This window comes from Manis javanica, chromosome 2, assembly GCF_040802235.1.
Source record: "Manis javanica isolate MJ-LG chromosome 2, MJ_LKY, whole genome shotgun sequence".
In the NCBI taxonomy this organism is placed as follows: domain Eukaryota; kingdom Metazoa; phylum Chordata; class Mammalia; order Pholidota; family Manidae; genus Manis; species Manis javanica.
In genome coordinates, this window is record NC_133157.1 from 630,332 (window position 1) to 649,826 (window position 19,495).

Here is a 19,495-nt window from a genome sequence, read left to right on the forward strand (position 1 = left end):
CTTGCTAAGCTATCTGAAGGCAGATGAACCTAGGCATATAGGAAGGAGGGAGGGCTTGGGGTGTTACCCCCCTCCCCAGTGGGGGGTCCTATTCAGGGACCCAGCCTTAGATTCCTTTTTTGTAAAACTAGAAGAGGAAACAGGGCACCCAGGATTTTGAAGTTGCTGGGTGGGTAGTGAACGTACCTTGCCACCCTAGAGAGAGACAGACTAAGCAGGGGGGCTCCTCGGTGGAGGGCGGGGATGGGGTGGATAGTAGGGTGGCTTGGGACCCTCATGGGGTCAGCAGGATGCCAGGGTGACTCTCCAGGATCCTGACTGCCCTATCCGGCTGCTCCTGACCTTCCTGCCTCCCTCTGCGGTTTGAGGCCAGAGAAGGGGACAGCCCTGGACAGCGCTCGGCCCTCCACAGCATGGCCTGGACGTGCTCAAGGCCCAGGACAGGAGCAGACCGAGAGCAGTGCCCTCCACAGGGCCACCGGGCTCCAGCCCCAAGGAGCCTCACCCTTGCCCCGAGGCTGCATTCGTCCTATGCTGGGGGTTGTCTGGTGTCTTGGGGGGCCTCCCAGCAAGGGCTGCAGCCAGAGTGGCTGGGGCGAGGCCGGGTGGCCAGATGGAGGTCATGGCCTCACTGGGCTGCAGGAGGCAGTGGGCCTGGTGTGGGGGCCTCATCCATTCAGACCCTGGCTGCAGTTAATCTGGAGCCATCTGTGGAGAAATGTTTGCCAAGAAAATCAGGAGATCAGCGGTGTGGACAGGATGCTTCCCCCCCCTGCGGCCAGTGCCCTCAGCCGTCCCTGCCCTCAGCCCCACACCGGCCCCTGGGCTGCCACCATCCTGGCTGACTCCCTGTGCTCTCGGTGGGGCTGGGACTCTCTCCGGGGTCAGAAGGCCACCCCCAGAGTCTCTCGTGGCACCCTGAGCTCCAGCAGGCCCCCCAGCTCCCCACCCACCCCGGTGGGTTCCGAAGCAACTCCCTGGCAGTGGGCTTATCTGCTCATCACCACAGACGGGCCGCCCCCGCCACTGCCCTCCCCCGGCCTGCTGGTTCTCAGGCCCCCACGCGCCCTAATCAGCCGATCTCTCGCCCAAAGCATGTTTCCCAAGGACCTTTGAGCCCCAAGAATGTTCCAAGGTGTGAGTTCCCATGGGAGGGGACCTGGCTGGCACCGCAGCTTCTCAGCCCCCTGCCCTTTGTCCTCTCCCCCGGGGGTAGCGGAGAGGCCGGGACTTGGAGGCACACTGGGGCTGCTGGGCCCCATCCTTACGATAGTCCCTGACACCCTTGAATGACAGGTGACGAGGCCGCCCACAGCGAGGACATCCAGGAGGCAGGTGAGCCCTGGAACCCCCCAACCAAGGACACATGGGGCCCCCGGCACTTGGAGCCACCCAGGCCAGATAGAGGGGACTTCTCTGAGGGGATGGTCTCTGTGCCCTGGCAGAGGCAGGGAGGCTGGGGAAGGGCCAGGGAGGCCTGGGAAGGGAGAGGGCCAGAGGTGTGTGGCCTGTGAGCCATGGGTGGGTTGACGCAGAGGTCACGGGTGGATGGGGAGGCATAGGGAGGAGCCACTGGAGAGAGTGGGGTGGGGGCTGTATACCCGAAGGCCGGGGGCTCACAGTGGCTGCTGTCACCTGTCCAGGCTTGGCCCTAGAGGAAGGCCCTGGGGGCTACGCCTATGACCCCCCTTGCCGCTGGCTGGAGGCAACAGACCTGCAGGCCGGGGTACCAGCCACGCTGGGCAACGGCACCCGACTGCAGCTGGCAGGGGTCCCGGCGGGTGTGCTGGCGCGGCCTGGGCTCAGGTCTTTCTACTGCTGCACAGGCTGTGGCAAAGTCTTCTGGGAGGGCTCCCACCTGGGCCGCATCGCTGCACACTTCAGCGAGGTCCTGGGTGGTGCCCCGGGCTCCCGTGCGCAGCCCCCATCGGCCCCTCCTGAAGACCAGCCCCCCACCCTGCCAGCCTACTTCAGGCAGGGGCCAACAGTAAAGGTGAAGAAGGCCCCAGCCAAGCGGACCTGAGGTCAAGGACTGCCTTGTCTGTTCTCTGTCCCCCACCCTGCTGAGAGCCCTCGCAGGCCACTGGGTCCCAGCCTGCACAGCTGGTGGGAGGCCCAGGGTGCACAGGCCTTGCACCAGGAACTGCCCGGAGCTCAGGAATGAGGCACACAGGAGGCAGGAAGGCAGCCTGGTAGAGGAAATGGCCTGGGCAGAGGCCCAAGGGCTGAACTGAGGTGGCTCCCGAGTCAGCTGAGCTCAGTGGGCCGGAGGGCTGGGGTGGAGGCAGAAGGCCCTGTGCACTGGGCGGCCCACCCACTTGGCTGTGGCAGTCAGTGCCACTGCCTCCACCCCACCCTCCTGGCCTTCTGAGGCCAAGGGCGAAGCCCAAGGGCAGGCAGGTCCCAACCAGGCCAGCCTCGGCCAGGGGGCTTCCTGATGGGGAAGCAGGACGGCTGCCCTTGACGAAGGCCTCCACTGTCCACCGGAAGGCCGAGGCCTGGAGGGAAGGCCGGCACCTCTGAGCCTGCTGCTCTGGCCCCCCTGCCGGCCCAGGCGTGACCCCACAAGGTCTTTTTCCCTCCCCCTGGGTCAGGGCTGGGGGGCTGCCCCTCATGAAGGAAAGCGCAGCCACGCGGGCAGGCCCTGCTCATGTGTATTCTAGCCCCCAGCCTCACTCCTGCAGGAAGCTGCACTGCTGTGCCCACTTGGGGGGAAACTGAGGCTCAGGCAGGCCATTGGCGACACCCAGAGGGCCAAGGGCAGTGGTGCCAGGCGGCAGGGAGAGGGGTGCAGAGGCGGCACCCACGGGTGGGTCCCTCTGAGCAGGGAGGGCCCAGGCTGCACGTTGCCCTGGCCCTCCTTCCCCTGGTTCACCCCCGAGGAATGTGCCCCCCCACATCCCTTTCCTGTCCTTCCTGCCCTGAGCGGAAACCAGCTCAGATTTGGCTGAGGAGCCCAGGCGGAAGCCCCAGGGCGGCTGGGGCCTGGGGGCTGGGGCAGGGCTACTACCTCTGCCAGGGCAGGGCACACACCAGGTGTGATGGCCTTGGGCGCCAGGTGGGCATGGGCCTTTGCCCCACTTGGGTGTGGTCAGGCCTGAGGTGCGTACGGGCTGGGGCTCGTGCTGCGGCCATATAGGCATCCTGCCACATTCCACATCCTTCCGAACCCTCGGCGTGCCCACCGTGTGCTAGGCACAGGCCCTTCCAGCACCCAGCAACCGTGGGGCCAGCTGGGCCGGGACACCACTCCACACAGGGAGATGGCAGCTGGGAGACGGGGGACCAGCTGCAGCCCTGGCCTCCCTCCACCCTAAGGTCACTACTGAGCCTAAGGATCAAGCAGGGGTGCCAATGTGAGCAGGCGAGCTGCACCCTATCAGGGTCTGAGACCCTCTCAGCTGGGCGCTTCCTCCAGGAGAGGGGCCAGAGATGGGAGGCACCCAGACCACACTTCTTCCCTGAGTAGGGGTGCCAGCCCCGCTTCCCCGCCCAACTGCATCCTGGAGGCTGCTCGGACCCAAGGCCCTGGCATTGCAGCTGGCCCTGGACAGACAGAGGGTGAAGCCAGGGGAGGCCACAGGGTCCTGGGGGTGGGGGTTGGGGACAGTGTCCTTCCCGTCCCCCCAGGAAGGTGGTCCCAAGCCCCACTGCCCACACAGCTTCCTAGAGAGAGGAGGGCGGCTCACTGGGGACCTGCTCCCAGTGTGGTCCTAATAGCCACACCTGTACGGTGTGGCCTGCCTCCCAACCCCTCTGCTGCCCAGATGGGCTCCCTCTCCAGGCAGCCTCCCAGGCTCACTTGATCACTGCCAGCCCGCCCTGCTCTGTGGCACCCCCATCCTAGGCCCAGCCCCCCCTGGTCCTGAGCTATCCAGGATCAGCTGAGGTGCCTTCTGAGGCCTCAGGACCACCTTAGGCCCCTTCCCAGGCTAGGGGTCAGACTCCAGGGAGACTGGGTGGGCTGTGCCCAGTGCCAGGCTGTGCCCTGAACGGGCAGCGGCGGGAGGAGCAATTGTCTGCTGTGGTTCCTGCCCCGGCCGCTGGCCCGGGCCTAGTGTTTGTTATTTGATCTCCATCCTCTCCCGGCCCTTCTACCAGGTGTCTGGGCTGCTGGGAAGAAACTCTCTCCTCTTTCCCACGCTCCCCGACACATTTTAATGAATTAGCTGGAAGCCCCGCCCCCACTGCCCGCCTGCCTGCTCACCCTCCTTCCCCCGCCTAACTCCTTTAAGGTGGCAGCCGGCCACTTCCGCACTGTCCTCCAGGGCCGCCCCACCCACACCTCCCCTGCCCAGGTCCCAGAATGCACCCCAAACTGCCTCCCCTACCCGCACTGCGCCCCTCCTGCCTGCTGCTCTGAGCCTCTTAAGGAAGGGGATCCCCAGTGGGAGAAGCTGCCCTCTCCAACTCTGGCCTTAAGGCGGCGCCCCCTGGCCAGCATCCTAAGAGCCACGTGCAGAAAGGTGGGGCCTGACCCCCGGGTCCCGGTTCAGAGGCTTCCCCTCAGAGCCAGCGCACAGCAGCACCCAGGAGAGCCAGACCACCCGACGGGCTTCCTCCTGCCCGGGGTGTGGCAGGTCCCCCCAGCCCACCCCAGGGCACGGAACAGTGTCCTCCTTTTGGGCCACCCTTCAGCAAGCATTCAAGAAGTGCTCCCCGGGAGCCTGCGCCCCTCAAGCCCCTCTCCCCAGTCTCATCCTGTCTGCAGAGGGGGCAGCGTCAGAGACCTGGGGCACAGACCAGAGCGGCTGGACCAAACCTCGCTCCTGGCCGCAGCAGGAGAGCACCAGGCTCAGGCCTTCCGGGGGCCCCACAGGCAGTTGGGGGGCCCAGCCCCTGATGCCTGCTGCTCACCTGTGGGGCTCAGGTGACAGCCTCACAGCAGCACCAGGCCCGGCTACACCTGTCTGACCCACACACCGAATCGAGGGTAGGGGCAGGTGGGGGCCTTAGACTAGGCTCCTGTGACCACCCCGGAGGGCCTTGGGTAGGCCACTGATTCAGTGGCCCATGGTGGCAGCAGGTGTTCCCAACACTGAGCTCACAGGCCCCCTTTGCCCACCCTGGTGTCAACTGGACGTCTCTCCCAGGCTTTACTCCAGGCCTGGCAGGGTCTCCAGATGCCCTTCTGCAGGTCAGGGGGCCTGCCCTCCACTGGGCTGGAGCCTGTGAGCCACCACCTGCTGGGGACCAGGGCTGGACCCCGGCCAGAAGTGTGAATAACAGAGGGCTGACTGGGAAGGGGACGCCTGCCCACCTGACCTGTCGGGGTGCAGCAGGCCAGCACATGCCCAGCAAGCCCTGGCCCTTCACAGGGCTCCAAGCTTTCCTGCTCCAAGGTCCCTGTCCGGAGGTGAACATGGACCCAGTGGACAGGGCTAATGTGGCCTCCGGGGCAGTCCATGCCCATGTCCCTGGTACCGGGGTGCAGTGCAGAAGGTCTGGAGGTAGTCAGAGGCTTCACCCTCTGGGTGCTCACAGTCCAGCAGCAGCTGACCCCAGGCCCCGTTACTGGGCCCGGGGACACATCCCAACAGGACACACAGGATGATGGAGGGGCTCCCAGCGGCAGCACCCCCAGGTCATGCCCACTGCTGGGCTGAGCACAGGGCCTGGGGCTTGGGGGGCAGCACTCGGGGGGCCCTGGTCACAGCAGGACGTCTGGACTACCAGCAGTACCACAGGCCCAAGGAAGGCCAGAGCCAGGGACTCAGGTCCTGGCCACCAGGAGAGCCCCAGGGAGTCAGCCAGGTAAGGCCTGAGGGCAGCAGGCCCTGGGTGGCCTCACCCAGTTTCTCCTGCGGTTTGGCTGTGACCCTCCCAGAGCACAGCAAGCTGGGGGCACACCACATGTCAGGAGGTGAGTGGGGCCCGGGGCAGGCACTCACGGGAACCCATTCTCAAACGAGGCCTCACAGAGTGGTCTCCACGGCGGAGGCCCGGAGCTGCCTCCTGAAAGTTCCAGGCTGGCTTCTGAAGGAATTCCCGTCCCCCCCGCTGCCCTGCGGCCCGGGGCCTACTGCCCCGAGAATCATTCCTCCTTAATTCCCAGCGACCACAACCAAGCCATCAACTGTGAAATCTTAATGAGGAAATTTGGCCACAGTGTTAGAATGTCAATAAAAAATAGGTTTACAGTTTGGAGATGAGTCATTCCAGAGTTCCCTTTCAGAGCAGACCTTGGTGCCTTGCCTGGGGCTGCTCGCCTGGCCAGGCCTTACCTGTCCCCTTCATGATGACGGGGGTGTCCCAGGAGAGGGTAGCAGGCCCCAAGGTCCTGCTGACTGGCCCCCCTCCGCCCACTGCGGAGCTTCCAGCCAAACCGCCCCCAGCCCTGGGCTTGCTCATCAAGAGACCCCGCTTCGTCATCAGGACAAGGGCGCAAGCCCTGCGGTCCGGCTCCTCGCGCGGGAAGGACCCGCGTAGCTGAGGTCATACGCCTGAGCTGCTGGTGGAATTGTCAGCTGCGCGGACCGTGTGTTCCAGGGGCCAGCTGGGACGGCCTCGTCGCGCACCTGGCGAGCTGGGGACACGGAGAGTCCGCGGCCGGCGTTCGGGGAGCGCGGAGCGAGGGCCGGGGTCTCTAACCCCAGCTGCCCACCCAGACCTGAAATGCCTGTTGAACCCTGACCTAGGGGAGGCCCTCTTTGCGGCCTGCTGGGGTCACACCCGGCCCAGGCCGGGTCTGTCCTCGCAGGGAGCTAAGAATTCCCCGGGAGGCACGGGGCAGAGTGGGCGGGGCGACGGCGCAGACGCGGAGGGCCCGGGGCGCGCCGAGCAGGAACACCCCCACCCTCGCTCCCCACTCAGCGCCCCCTGCCGCGCGCTGCGCCGCCGCCCCGCCCCCATGTGGGCGTCGCCCAATCGCCGCTCCGCCGGCGCGCGCGTCATGGGCGCCCTATTGTTATGCAAATATAAAGGGAGTAAAAGGCTGCCCGGTGCGGTGGCTGGACAGGCGAAAGCAGTGGGGCGTGGGAGCCGCGTGGGGCCACCGCTGAACCGACCAGGACCCGGAGCGCGCAGCGCCGCCGCCCCAGCCAGCGTAGCTTCTGCCCCCGTCGCCCGCCTGCCAGGGCGCGGCTGGATGTGGCGGGGGCCCCTCGGCGGCGGCGGCCTCCGGCCCCCAGCGCCCGGAGCGCCCAGGGCCGGCGTACGGGGCCCGGGGGCGCCGCGCCCTCCATGCGCCAGGGCGCGCCCCGAGACAGCCGGGGGTCCGCGTCGCAGCCGCCGCTGCCGCCGCGGCGGCTCGCGCTGAGCCCCGGCCGGGCCCGCGGCCTGCGCCTGGCGGCAGTATGAGCCAGGCCGAGCTGTCCACCTGCTCGGCGCCGCAGACGCAGCGCATCTTCCAGGAGGCCGTGCGCAAGGGTAACACGCAGGAGCTGCAGTCGCTGCTGCAAAACATGACCAACTGCGAATTCAACGTGAACTCTTTCGGGCCGGAGGGCCAGACGGCGCTGCACCAGTCGGTCATCGACGGCAACCTGGAGCTCGTGAAACTGCTGGTCAAGTTCGGCGCCGACATCCGCCTGGCCAACCGCGACGGCTGGAGCGCGCTGCATATAGCCGCGTTCGGCGGCCACCAGGACATCGTGCTCTATCTCATCACCAAGGCCAAGTACGCGGGCAGCGGCCGGTGATGCCCGCCCGGACCCGGACCCGGACCCCAGCCTCGACGCGGACCCGGATGCGCCCCGCGCGTGTCGTCTCTGCTGTACCTTCCCGCCAACTACCTCGGTATGCGCCGGCCCCTGCGGCCACGGCGAGGCCGGCGCGCACGTCCGCGCCCACGGGGGCCTCACGGGGCCCGCTGCCCCGGGTCGGCGCCCCCGCGCGACCGCCCGGACCCGCCCGAGAGCTTCCCACGGCCCCGCCCGCGCTTTGCGGGGGTGGGGGCGGGGCGCGGGCTCCAGCCCCTTTGAAATCTGAGTCTCGCCACCACCAAGTTCGGAATCCCGAGACACCGGATCCTCCGCTCAAAATGTTTTCTGCTGAAGGTGGAGGGTGGATGGTTGACAAGCAGCGGACGCGCGGTGGAGGGGCGCCTGCAGCCCCAAACTATTTATCGTGTGTGTAGTGTATTTGTGGGTGAGGTTCGTGAGCCTGATTGTTTTGTTTGAAAAGTATGGTGCGTGGTCGTTGTGGTTATGGGGGGAATGGTGCATTTTTTATTTCCTAGTCTTAAAACTAAAAACTTGAGTCTGTCATTTCTTGGTTGCACTGAAAATACCTACCAGCCTGATGGTGTTCCCGTGCTGGTCACTCCCTCCCCTCCCCTCCCCTCCCCCACCCGCCTCCCACGTCTCTCTGCCCTCCCCTCCTCACACACACACACACACACACACACACGTGAGTTTGGAAGCCCTAGGCCTCCGTCAGCTCCTGAGAGGCCACCATCCCCCAAACTTAGTTTTGCAAAGCGCGCGGGAGGCTGGGTGCTCGGGTGCGGCGGCGATGGGGGAGGGGGAATCGTACCTTTTCTAGTGTGTTCTATTGTAGGTTACAGTCTTGCACACTTTTTTTTAAGTAAATGGATTTGCCACAAATGTCATAACATTTATGACAAAATATAAAACGTTAACATTTTAAGCCAAGTTTTAGGTGTATTTTTGAATCTTGGTTATAAACCCAGTTTTAAAGGGGGTTGTATCCAGCGTTGTGAAGGCAACAGTGTATCCATATTTATGTGTTTATAAGATGCCTATAAGACTGTGAATCTCCTGTGCTAATTGCCGAGTGAGTTGAAGGACCTTTCGCCCCTTTGCAGCCTCCCGGAGCGCCCAGGACCCGCCTCGAATCCTCAAATCCGGCCGTGGGGGAGGGGCCTCCGGGACCTGGGCCGGAGGCGGTGCCGCCGCGTCACTTTCTGTCCCGCGAGGCGCCCTTCCTGGTCTCCGAGGTTCCAATTTTCTATGCAACCCCACACCCCTTGTTGTTTTGATCCTGAGAAATAAAAGGAAGGCTGAATTATTCAAATTTAAATGAGGCTTCCCCAGGGTAGAAGTGCTGCTGACCCTTCGCGCAAAAATGGGGAGCACTTGAGGACACAGGTGGGTGGAGGCCCTTTGTGCGTGGCCGGTCGGATTCGGGCAGTCATCTGCGGCTTTTCCTAAAGCCTGTGTGAGAATATATTGATAACGTCACTGCAACAGGCAGACATTGAAACTGAGGCACGGATTACTCCCAAAGGAGTATTTTTTTCTAGATGCAAATGCCTTTTTAATTATGTTAATTAATGTTAAGATTTCCTAGGCTTACATGGAAGCTGTGTGTGGGTCCGGGTATGGTCACCTCCGACTGGATGAAGGCTGCAGCGCATTCCTGAGTGTACGATAGAGGCTTGTAGCCCAGCGTGAAAAATTTACAAATAAATTTTTCATTGATCTTTTTATATTAAAAAAAAGTTTGTTGGCTCTTCTTGGTCTTGACACCTGAGACGAGTGTCAGGCCGCAACAGGCTGTTTGCGGGTGACGCTGCAGAATGCTGGGCTTGCTTCCACCCGAAGAGAGGCCCCGGGAAACTGGCCGCGGGCTCCGCTCAACCGCCAGCCCAGGGTGGCCGGGGTCAGGACTTGTGAGGGCCCCTGGCATCAGGAGAGCTCCCAGAACCAGTCGGCAGCCCACTTTGTCTGCTCCCTGGCACAGCCGCTGAGGCCTCCACATGGGACGTTTGGCCTGAAGCTCTTACCGCCCTCGGCCAGCCTGAGAGGCTGCGGGTCTCGGGGACCAGGCCCCACTCCCACCTCCCGGCTGCCCTGAGCTCATGCTGGACCACCTGCCACACTGAAGGGCTATCTTTTAAATTTGGAGGAACGTCGTAGTTGCTCACTCCTGACGAGTAAAAGGCCCCTTTCTCCGCTCTAGCCCCTAGTGGCATCTGGGAGCAGAGGGGCCAGCATGCCCGAAGAGCCCAGACCCCAAGACAGAACCAGCCTTGAGTGCTGGCCTGGACGGATCGGAGCAGGGTGTCCATTTCCAGACCTACAAGAAAGGAGCAGAGACTCGGCACGCTCCTGAGAGTCGCGGGGCCCTGGGGCCCACAAGGGGGTGGCGCAGGGGAAGACACCCGAGGACCCAGAGCTGGAGAACACCCACCCGCTGCAAGGGCGTAGCCAGCCAGGAGGAGATGGGAAAGCGGGGACTTAAAAGGTAACACCTCCCTCCTGTAAGTCTTTCAGATCAGATCCCTCCGCAGTTGCCCGAGGGTGCCAGCTCCCCTATCAGCATGTGGGCAACACACTGCCCCCTCAAACGGGCTCTCCCTGTTGTGCCTTCCAGGCCCCTGCTCTGGGTCTCCTACTGTGTTCTGCCCTTGGAGATTTTCTGAGTGTTTTTTCCATTGACTAAATGGCATTTACTGTCCCCCCAGCTGGCCTGTGAGACTGAGGCCAGTCCTTAGCCCTGTCCCTAGATGTCCACAGAAGTGTGGTCCCCAGGGAGGTGGTGTCCATCCACGCTCACAGGGCAGTGTGGGAAGGCCTGCCCTGAGCTCAGGGGCCAGCAGACTGTGGTTGCCAGACCTCAAAAGGGAGAGTTGCTCCAAGAACCTGAACATGTTGGGGTGTCTGGAGAATGAAGTTAGGCCTGGGCACTATTTGGGCCGCCCACAGGCAAGCTGGGCCATGTCTCCCTTGCCCACCTGGAACAGTCACTCAGAGGAAAGGGAGGAAGCCGGATGAAGAAGGCAAGGTGACCCTTGTTCTTGGCCCTCGCCTCGAGGGGAGAGTCCCCAGCAAGTCACTGCCCCCCACATCCTTAAGCCTGCCCACAGTGGAGAAGCCAGCCAGCAGTGGATTACGGCATGGGGGCACCTGCCAGGCACATGGCTGCTAAAGTGGGAGACTGTCTTTGGCTCCCTTAAGGCCTCTCTGAAAGACACTTTGGGGAAAGACTTTGCGCTGTTCTCCAGAGGGACAATTTTCTCTCCAGTGGGAAAAGGACCTCAGGCCCGGCTGGGCCCCAAGGCTGCTGGGGTGCTTTGCTGCCCTGCCCCTCAGCTGCACCTCTGTGCACAGGCCACCCTCAGGCTGGGGCCCTGGACCACCACGGTGAGGGAGTCCAAATACAAAAGGGGCATGCTGGCCTCCCTCCCCTTGGGCGGAGCCCTAGGAGGCAGACACACACTTGAACAACACAGTTTTGCTTGCACAGTGCAGGATCAGAGCTGTGAGCAAACATGGGCAGTGTAGGCTCTTGCCCTGGGACCTCTGCTTGGTACACAAGAATTGTCACCAACTATGGTGGGTGGGCCAATGGTATCACCTGGGAGTCCCTCTTGTCACCCCCCCAATCCCCCAACTCTGGCAGGCCTTCAGGGTTGGAAACATCAAAACCTCATGGTGGCCAGGGCTCAGCTAACCTCTCCCTGGCCTGTGGGATCTGCAGGTGTGCCTGTGGACACCTGGTGAGGTTCCCAGCCAGGGGAACCGAGGAACCCAAAGTGGACGGATCTGGGAGGCAAGGGGCCAGGCCACTGGGCACTGCTGGAGTGGCTGCCCTGAGAAAGGGCACAGACCAAATGGGCAAGGGCAGGGCCTGCTCGGTTCCTCCAGCCAGGAGTGCTGGCCACAACTACCTTTCTGTCTGACCTGACCCCAGCCAGACACAGGAAGCGTTTACTGTTGGAATGGATGCCAGAAAGGGACCAGGAAATGCAGGAAAATGGTCAGCCAGAAAGAGCGATGTACAAAGCCAGCAGGCGTGGGAGCCAGGCCAGAGCTGGCCAGAGGAGGGAGGGCAGGGTTTGGAGGCTAGGACCGAGGGCCAGAGAGATAGGGGGACTTGAGGGGAGAGGGAAGGGGGCTGGGAAGCTTAGCCCAGGACAGCTCACAGCAGGGTGTATAGGCACGGGGCGCAGCCTGCCAGCTCTGACTTAAGGGAGCCCCAGTGCCTCCTGATGCCCCGGCAGAGCCTGCAGGGAGAAGGCCAGCGTCCACCTGGGGCCTTGAAGGATGGAAAAGGATGCCCAGCCCTGAAAGCAAGTGGGGAACAAAGCCTGAGGCCAGAGTGTGAGGACTCAGGGGGCACCTGGGGGCCTGGGAGGTCTGGGAACCAGAGTGTGACTGCCTCCAAAGCCCCCAGAGCAGCCCCCTTCCTCCCGGGAGGACGGACACACACACACACACACACACTCTCTCTCTCTCTCTCTCTCTCTCTCTCTCCATCTCATCAGCGGAGCTCCCCGCGCCCCCCACCCCCCAGCACTCCCCTCCTTCCACCAGCGCATTCTTCTACTGAGTGTATGTCCGACTGTCCCTCCGCGTCCGTCTGTCGGTCTTTCTTCCCTCGCCCCCTCCAAAGCCGCGGCCCCCATTCATTCCCGAGGCCTCTGCCCTTTCCGCCGCGCTGTCCTGCTCGGCGAGCAGCTGCTATGCTAATGAGGGCGCTGGGCTGGGGAGGCTGGACGGCGGGCAGAGGAAAATAGCGTGGGGAGGCTAGGGGCTCAACAGCGGGCGGGGAGCCGGGCGGCGGGGCGCCTGGCCGGGGGTGGGGGGCGAGCAGTCACAAAGGCCCGATCTTTGCATTCAAGCCCCGGGGAAGCGCACCGGGCGGGGTGGGGGCACAGGGGCCGCTCTCGGCTCGCAGCCCACCCCGGGCACCCACTCGCCGGGCCTGAAGGGTGTAGAGACCAGCTGTCAGCCCTGTTCCTGGGTCACGGCCTGGACGGGCGGCTCGTTCTGGAGGACCCCACCACCACCGCGCCCTCCGGACGCCACCGCGCTCGGGGCTCCAGTGTGCCCGCCCGTTGGGTGTCCGAGCCGTTGGGTGTCCGAGCCAGACGTTCGGAAACGCCGGTCCGCCCCAGGCCTGGGCGGTCGGACCGAGAGAGGGCACGGAAGGGGAGCCCCGGGCGGGGGCAGAGGCGGAGCCAAGCGCGAGGAAGGGGCCCAGCCGCCGGCCTCCGACGGTCGACCAGGGGCAGGGGCCGGGGTACCCCGCGAGCCTGGCTCTTGAGGCCCAGGACGCCGCCGGACCGCGCCTGACCTCTCCCACCTTCCTCGGACGGGAATCCGTCGGGTGGGGACGCCGGGCAGGGCAGGGGGCCTCGGACCCAGGCGGGCCTCCGGAAGAGGACCTTGCACGTGGGCTGTGCTGCCGCCGTGCGGCTGCGGCGGGCACTGCGCCCCGGGGCCGAGGTCCGAGGCGGGCACGACCCCCGCAGGCCTTCGCTGAGCGCAGGCACCGCCTCCCCGGCTGCGACGTTCACCTGGAACCAGCACCGCCTGGCCAGCGCCCCACACCAGCCTCGGGGGGTCTGGAGCCGGCGCCGCGCTACCCTGGAGCCCACCTCTGTCTCCTGGCCAGTGGCCAGGGCCTGTCGGGGGCAGCCGCGGTGCACCGGGAAGGAAGGTCCGGCAGCCTAAGGAGCTGCGCCAGCCTGGGGCGCGAGGACGATGAAGGAGCCCGAAGCGGTTGCGATGGGAGCGGTCGGGCCGAGGCCAAGGCGCCACCGGGGCCTGGCAGGCCCCCTCTGAGCGGGGAGTCAGGCCGCTGCCACCGGGGCTTGGCTTTGTGGGCGTGAAGATGCAAAATGCACGAAGGGAAAAGCAGGTAGGAATGGTCGTAGGTCCTGCCCAGGCAGCCTCGGGAGAGAACGTCCAGCAGGCCCTGGGCGATTGTTGCTGAAATTAGGACGCAGCCAATTTGTGGGGTTCGGTGTGGGCAGGATAGGGACCAGAACGTGGGCATTTTGTGGAAGGGCTGCCATGGAGCCCCTGGCCGCTTGGGCAGGAACCGCTGCGGTTTCCCAGGCCTGGCCTCGAGCACGGTCAGCCGACGGTTGCTGGCTCCTCTGGCCCTGGGCAGGAGACCCAGGGCCTCATCACGCCATCGGCATGGAGTTCTGGCTGCCCATTTGGTAAACGAGGAAGAGGGGGCCTCGGGGCCATGGAGAGAGGACAGCACGACACACCGTCCACTGCAGCCCTGTGGCCACCACATGTCACATATCAGGCCACAGACCACGCCCGTCGGAAACATCAGGACCGGTCATGGGGTTGCTACCAGCTCACCCCGGGGGTCCAGAGCCTCAGCGACGGGGCCAGGGGCGGGCAAGGCCTGATGGTCCAGGGGAGGCCCCGCTGTAACTGCAGGCTCTTCCAGCCGTCTCCACCCCCTCGCCCGCTTCCAGTGGAAGTGGCCGAGCCGGGCATCCGCAGGGAAAGAACTCTATCTGTTCAAACTCTTCCCTGCTCAGACGCAGAGCCCGGAGGCCAGGTTTGCACCTGCCCGTGTTCCCCAGTGGATAAAACCCGCCTCTGCAGGTCTGTGGGCCGCGTCCCTGGTGCCCTGTGGGCAAGAACCCCCGAGGGAGCCAAGCCCCAAACTCCCCAAAACCTTTCCAAAGATGACAAAATTCAAAACAGCGGAAGTGTGGACAAGTGGGGGTGTATTTCTCATCAGGGAAGCAGGCATAGGCCGCCCAGGGCTGATTGTGGCATTAGGGTCTAGGCTTCTGCCCCGCTGGGTGGGCCTTTCATTCAAATGCCTCGAAATGGCGGCCCAGATGCAGTCATCAAGTCTACGTTCCAGCCAACAGAGAGGAGGAAGAGGGGCCGCGGGCTGGTGCTCTTTCCAGGACCCTTCCTGGAGGGCGCTCTGGCCACACCCGGTGCCTCCCATTGGCGAGGACTGAGTCACATGACCGACCGCCCTGCGAGGGAGGCTGAGGGACGTAGTCTTTATTCAGTGCTGTGCCCAGCCTAGAACTGGGTCCTAGAGGAGGAAGGGCCGTGGATCCGGGTGGGGGTGGGGAGCTGTCCGTGCCTGCCTTGGTGACAGCAACACGCAGCCGCTGTGTCCTTCCCCACTGGCCATACGCTGGACACTAGGCCCGTAGCTTCGCACTGAAGAACTTGCTGAGAAGTAAGACAGTCCGACCAGGCCCTGGACAGAGGGAAGTAGAAGCCCTCTGGCGCCGGGGGAAGCCAGCTGGGGCTGCACCGGGATTCCACACCTGGGCCTGACCAGCCCCGCACGGCCCCTCGAGGGGCCCGAGGCAGCCTGGCCGTCAGCCAGGCCTACTTTCCGCATAAGCCTCTCGTCACAGATTAGCAACACGTGGGGGCCATCAGGAAGTGGACCTAATACGGGCCTGGGGGCCGCTCCAGCCTCCTCTGCGCCCTGGACAAGGCCGGGCCGGGAATGTCTGAAGGGCAGTTCGCTTTTGGCCCCTCGGGCCCCTTGTTCCCGCTGCCCTCCTCTCGGCCTCCTCCTCCCTTAACTTGCCCAGGGTAGTAAGAACACAGCAGTTTGGACTCTGAAGGTTATTTTGTCGTTAAATACTCCTTCTCCTTCGCAAGTCTTCCCCTGCTGACTCTTTTGGTGTCTTCTTTTCTATTTAATTGAGGCTGAAAAAAATTGTTTGGTTTATCATTCATATTCCTAAAAATTAACCTTATTGTGGTATAATTATGCAGTAAAATGTAACTACTTAGACTGTGATAAGTACTGACAGATGGTTATGCCCACATAACACCACAATCACATAGAGAATATTTGTGGTACCCCCCAAAAGTGCCTGTGGATAAAATGAGAGTTCCTGTGGCCAGGATTCTCACCTGGCCCTGGCTGACTAGCCCACTGCACACCTGTGGGCAATCTGACTCTATAAAAAGAGCTCCTCCCAGGGCTCTGGGCACGACACAGTGGCAGGGCAGCAAGGCTGCAGGAGAGCAGAGCAGAGGACAGAGGCCCTGAGGACGGCTGTGCGGGACGACTGTGCAGGTTGAGAGGCCCAGAGGCAGAGACCGGCTTGCTGCATGCAGACTCGCTCTGAGTGTATGGGATTCTAGTGACTGACCTGCCACCTGGAAAAAAAGTTGGGTATAACCCTTTCACCCCAAAGAACGTTTCGTTTTGCTGTCAATTTCTTTGGTCACACTGAATCCATAGTGAGCTTGCCCAGAGCTGAAACCCATTGGCAAGACAACTGGCGAAAGTCGGCAGGGTTCATTGCTGACCAAGGGAAAAGACAGGCTGCCCTTATGGGAGGGGTGCTTCAGCGGGCTGCCCCTGTGAATGGGGAGACAGTGGATCGTCCCCCAGTGGGTATGTGGTCTGAGGTGACTGCCTCCTGGAGGACTGGGCCCCACCCCTGGACTGGAGGCAAGTGGAGGTGCCACCCGAATCTGTAGGGGTGGCCCTTGATGTAGTAAGCAGGTCCTTTGAGAAGCGGAGTGCCCAGGAGGCAGCGGGGACTGTGGGGTGGCTGCTTCTCACAGTCTTAAAAAAGGTCTACAGAGGAGACCCAAGAAATGGTGGTTCAAGAACGTGAGCTGCAAACTTCTGTGGATTCCCCGAGGAAGGAGATGGCATTTACACGAGAGCGCCGGCAGCAAGGTGCCATTGGAGATGGGACGGCAGTGCTGCCAGGTGCTCTGAAGGAGGAACAGGCCATCAAGGAAAAAGACAAACTCCTGAGGGAAGCACAGGCGGAGGTGGCACGAGAATGTCAGCTGCGAAGCCTGGAGCTGAAGGTAAGAGACCTTCTGAAGCCTGAGCTGGCATTGCTGCAAGGCACAGTAGCAGAGGAGGCACTCGGGGGAGGGGAGAGAAAGGTGCTATCGGCCCCAGGAATGGAGGCGCTGGGGGAGGATGAAGGGGCGGTGCCGGAGGCCCAGGTGCCTCCTGTATTGAAAGCACGCCCAGTGGTTGTAAAGAAAATAAAGACCCAGCAGCTGAAAGTTCCCCAAGGAGAGGAGCAGCCCCCTCCCCAGGTCGGGGAGCACGCTATGGGCCGCCCCTATACTCAGGCTGAGCTGGTGGCTGTGGGACTTAGGGGTGGATGGAACTGTTCTGTCGGGATCAGAGGTGGGAAAGCTGTCTTCCCTGACAGTGCAGCCCGCCTTGAGGCAGCGATTACAAAATGCGAGGTGACACGTACAGTAGTTGAAGCAATGAGAACCTGCAAAGAAATAAGACCTGTTACTCACAGGAGGAATTTGAGGGGCCTCGTGAGGGTTACGAGGACCCAGATGTGGTTTGATTTGATACGGGCAGTAGATGGAAGGAAATCAGATGGGAAACCAAATAGGATCTTACTGGAGCTGTGGCAACAACTGAAACCAGAGCAGCAGTTCCAGCTATTAAGACCAAAGAGGCAGAGGTCAGAGACAGAGCCACGAGTCCGGCCTGGGTGTCTGCAAGACTTTTTGCTGGACAGGCTGGAAAACAATGTTCGAGCTTCCTTGCACAGGGACCATTGCAGAGGACAAAGTGCACATAGATTGAGAGGAGAGAATCCTGGAGGGGTGGAGTGTGGATAAAATGAGAGTTCCTGTGGCCAGGATTCTCACCTGGCCCTGGATGACTAGCTCACTGCACACCTGTGGGCAATCTGACTCTATAAGAAGAGCTCCTCCCAGTGCTCTGGGCACGATACAGTGGCAGGGCGGCAAGGCTGCAGGAGAGCAGAGCAGAGGCTGGAGTGGTGGCAGCGCCGAGGACAGAGGCCCTGAGGACGGCTGTATGGGATGGCTGTGTGGACAGAGGGGCCCAGAGGCAGAGACCAGCTTGCTGCATGCAGACTCGCTCTAAGTAAACAGGATTTTAGTGACTAACCTGCCACCTGGAAATAAAGTTGGGTATAACCCTTTCACCCCAAAGAACGTTTTGCTGTCAATTTCTTTGGTCACACTGAATCGGTAGCAAACTTGCCCGGGGCTGAAGCCCATTGGCAAGACAGTGCCCCAGCCCCAGATCGCCACTGGTCCACCACCATGGACTTGCTGTGCCCACTCTAGAACTGTATAATAAAAGCACTTTTTTGGGGTCTGCTTCTGATACTTGCCATAATGCTTTTGAAATTCATCCATGTTGTTACCTAATTCAGTAATTTCTGGGAAGTATGGCCATTTTTTTTTTGTTTTCTTTGTTTTCTGTTTTCACTATAAAAATCTGGCCGGCACCACACAAAACTCAGGATAGTTTTCATTGGTCATTTCTCAGTTGGCAGAACTATTATCCTCAGTGAAGGTTCTGGTGTCTGTCCTGAGGCCCCCCTCAGAGAACCCTGGGGTGTGTGAACACAGGCCTGCCCCTTGCATCTCCACCTCGGGGCCAGTGTCACCAGGATCTGTCACAGGCCACCCTTTTCTCCTGTACACTGAACCTCGAGGAATGGAGATCCAACCCCAGAGTGCCAGCAGCGCCAGCCTCACCCGGGAGATGGACCGGGCTCAGGGCAGGCCTCCCTTGCCAAAAAAGGGGGCAAGCTGCATACCCAGTTGCTCTGCAAGGACTGCCGTGTGACTCACAGGCATAAGGTACAGTCAGTGTGCTAAGTACCCTACTAACATGTAGAAAATTGACCTTTAAAAATACCTTTAGAAACATCGCAAAGCATGAAATACAGATAAACTTAATAGAAGATGTGTAAGCTCTCTCCAATGAAAACGATAGGACTTTAATTAGGAGAAAAAATTTAAAGATCTAAATTTAAGGAGATATATATCACATTCATGGTCTGGAAGGCTCATGTGGCTAAGACATCATTTCTGTCCAAATTCATCTGTAGTTTAATGCAAACACACTCAAAATACTAGCGAGGTTGTTTTGTGGAAATTGACAAGATATTTTAAATTAATTTGGAAAGACAAATGACAAAAAATAGACAAAATAATCTTGAAACAGAGGACAATGTTAGAGGATTCACCATTTACCATTTACCTAATGTCAATCTTTATTGTAGGAATCAAGACTGGAATTGGCCAAAAAAGATAGACACACAGATTTAATGGGATAGATTAGAATTTAGAAAGAGCCTCACACACATACTGTTAAGTTGTTTTCAGCAAGTGTGCCGGTGCATTTCAATGAGGTAAGGAAAATCTCTTTAACAAGTGGCGTGTAAATAGCACCTATCTTTCTGAAAAAAGAACTTTGATCCTTACCTCATATCATTTATACACATCAATTCACGATGGCTCATAGACCTGACTATAAATGTCATAACAATAAAACTGGTATAAGGAAACAAAATATCAGCAACTTCTCAGAAGAAACTTTATAGGGAGTGTCATGAAATATTTAATGTACTGAAATAGAAGGACCTTCAAAAAGGCATCCTACAGTATGGGAGAATATATTCATGAATGACTTATCCAATAAAGGGTTAACATCCAAAATATATAAAGAGCTCACATCTCAACACCCAGAAAACAAATAACCCAATTAGAAAATGGGTGGAGGATCTGAACAGACACTTCTCCCAAAGAAGAAATTCAGGTGGCCAATAGGCACATGAAAAGATGCTCCCCCCACATCACTAATCATCAGAGAAATGCGTATTAAAACCACAATGAGGTATCACCTCACACCAGTTAGTATGGCCAACATCCAAAAGACAAACAACAAATGCTGACGAGGATGAGGAGAAAGGGGAACCCTCCTACACTGCTGGTGGGAATGTAAATTAGTTCTACCATTGTGGAAAGCAATATGGAGGTTCTTCAAAACACTGAAGATAAAAATACCATTTGACTCGTAATTCCAC

The 19,495-nt window shown here is 60.7% G+C and overlaps 2 protein-coding genes across 14 annotated transcripts in view; both read left to right on the forward strand.

Annotated features, from left to right (window-relative positions):
* EXD3 (exonuclease 3'-5' domain containing 3) overlaps nucleotides 1–6,145 on the forward strand; it is a 65,438-nt gene extending 59,293 nt beyond the window's left edge. For 12 of the 13 annotated variants that reach the window (XM_073220722.1, XM_073220729.1, XM_073220725.1 and 9 more), the window contains 2 exons: nucleotides 1,297–1,335; nucleotides 1,644–6,145. In XM_073220722.1, the coding sequence (XP_073076823.1) occupies nucleotides 1,297–1,335; nucleotides 1,644–2,023 (419 nt within the window). In that variant the 3' untranslated portion in view covers nucleotides 2,024–6,145. Of the gene's footprint in view, nucleotides 1–368; nucleotides 1,136–1,296; nucleotides 1,336–1,643 lie in introns of all 13 variants that reach the window. The other variant, XR_012124607.1, reaches the window with a different exon arrangement.
* Nucleotides 6,146–6,286: 141 nt separating this feature from the next.
* Nucleotides 6,287–8,558, forward strand: NRARP (NOTCH regulated ankyrin repeat protein). The gene has a single exon (XM_037007532.2). The coding sequence runs from the start codon at nucleotides 7,296–7,298 to the stop codon at nucleotides 7,638–7,640; it is 345 nt and encodes a 114-aa protein (XP_036863427.1). The 5' UTR covers nucleotides 6,287–7,295; the 3' UTR covers nucleotides 7,641–8,558.
* The last annotated feature ends 10,937 nt before the right edge of the window (nucleotides 8,559–19,495 follow it).

Bases quoted from the DNA above. Each gene is read 5' to 3' on its own strand.
- NRARP (XM_037007532.2), top strand. From the start codon at position 7,296: ATGAGCCAGGCCGAGCTGTCCACCTGCTCGGCGCCGCAGACGCAGCGC.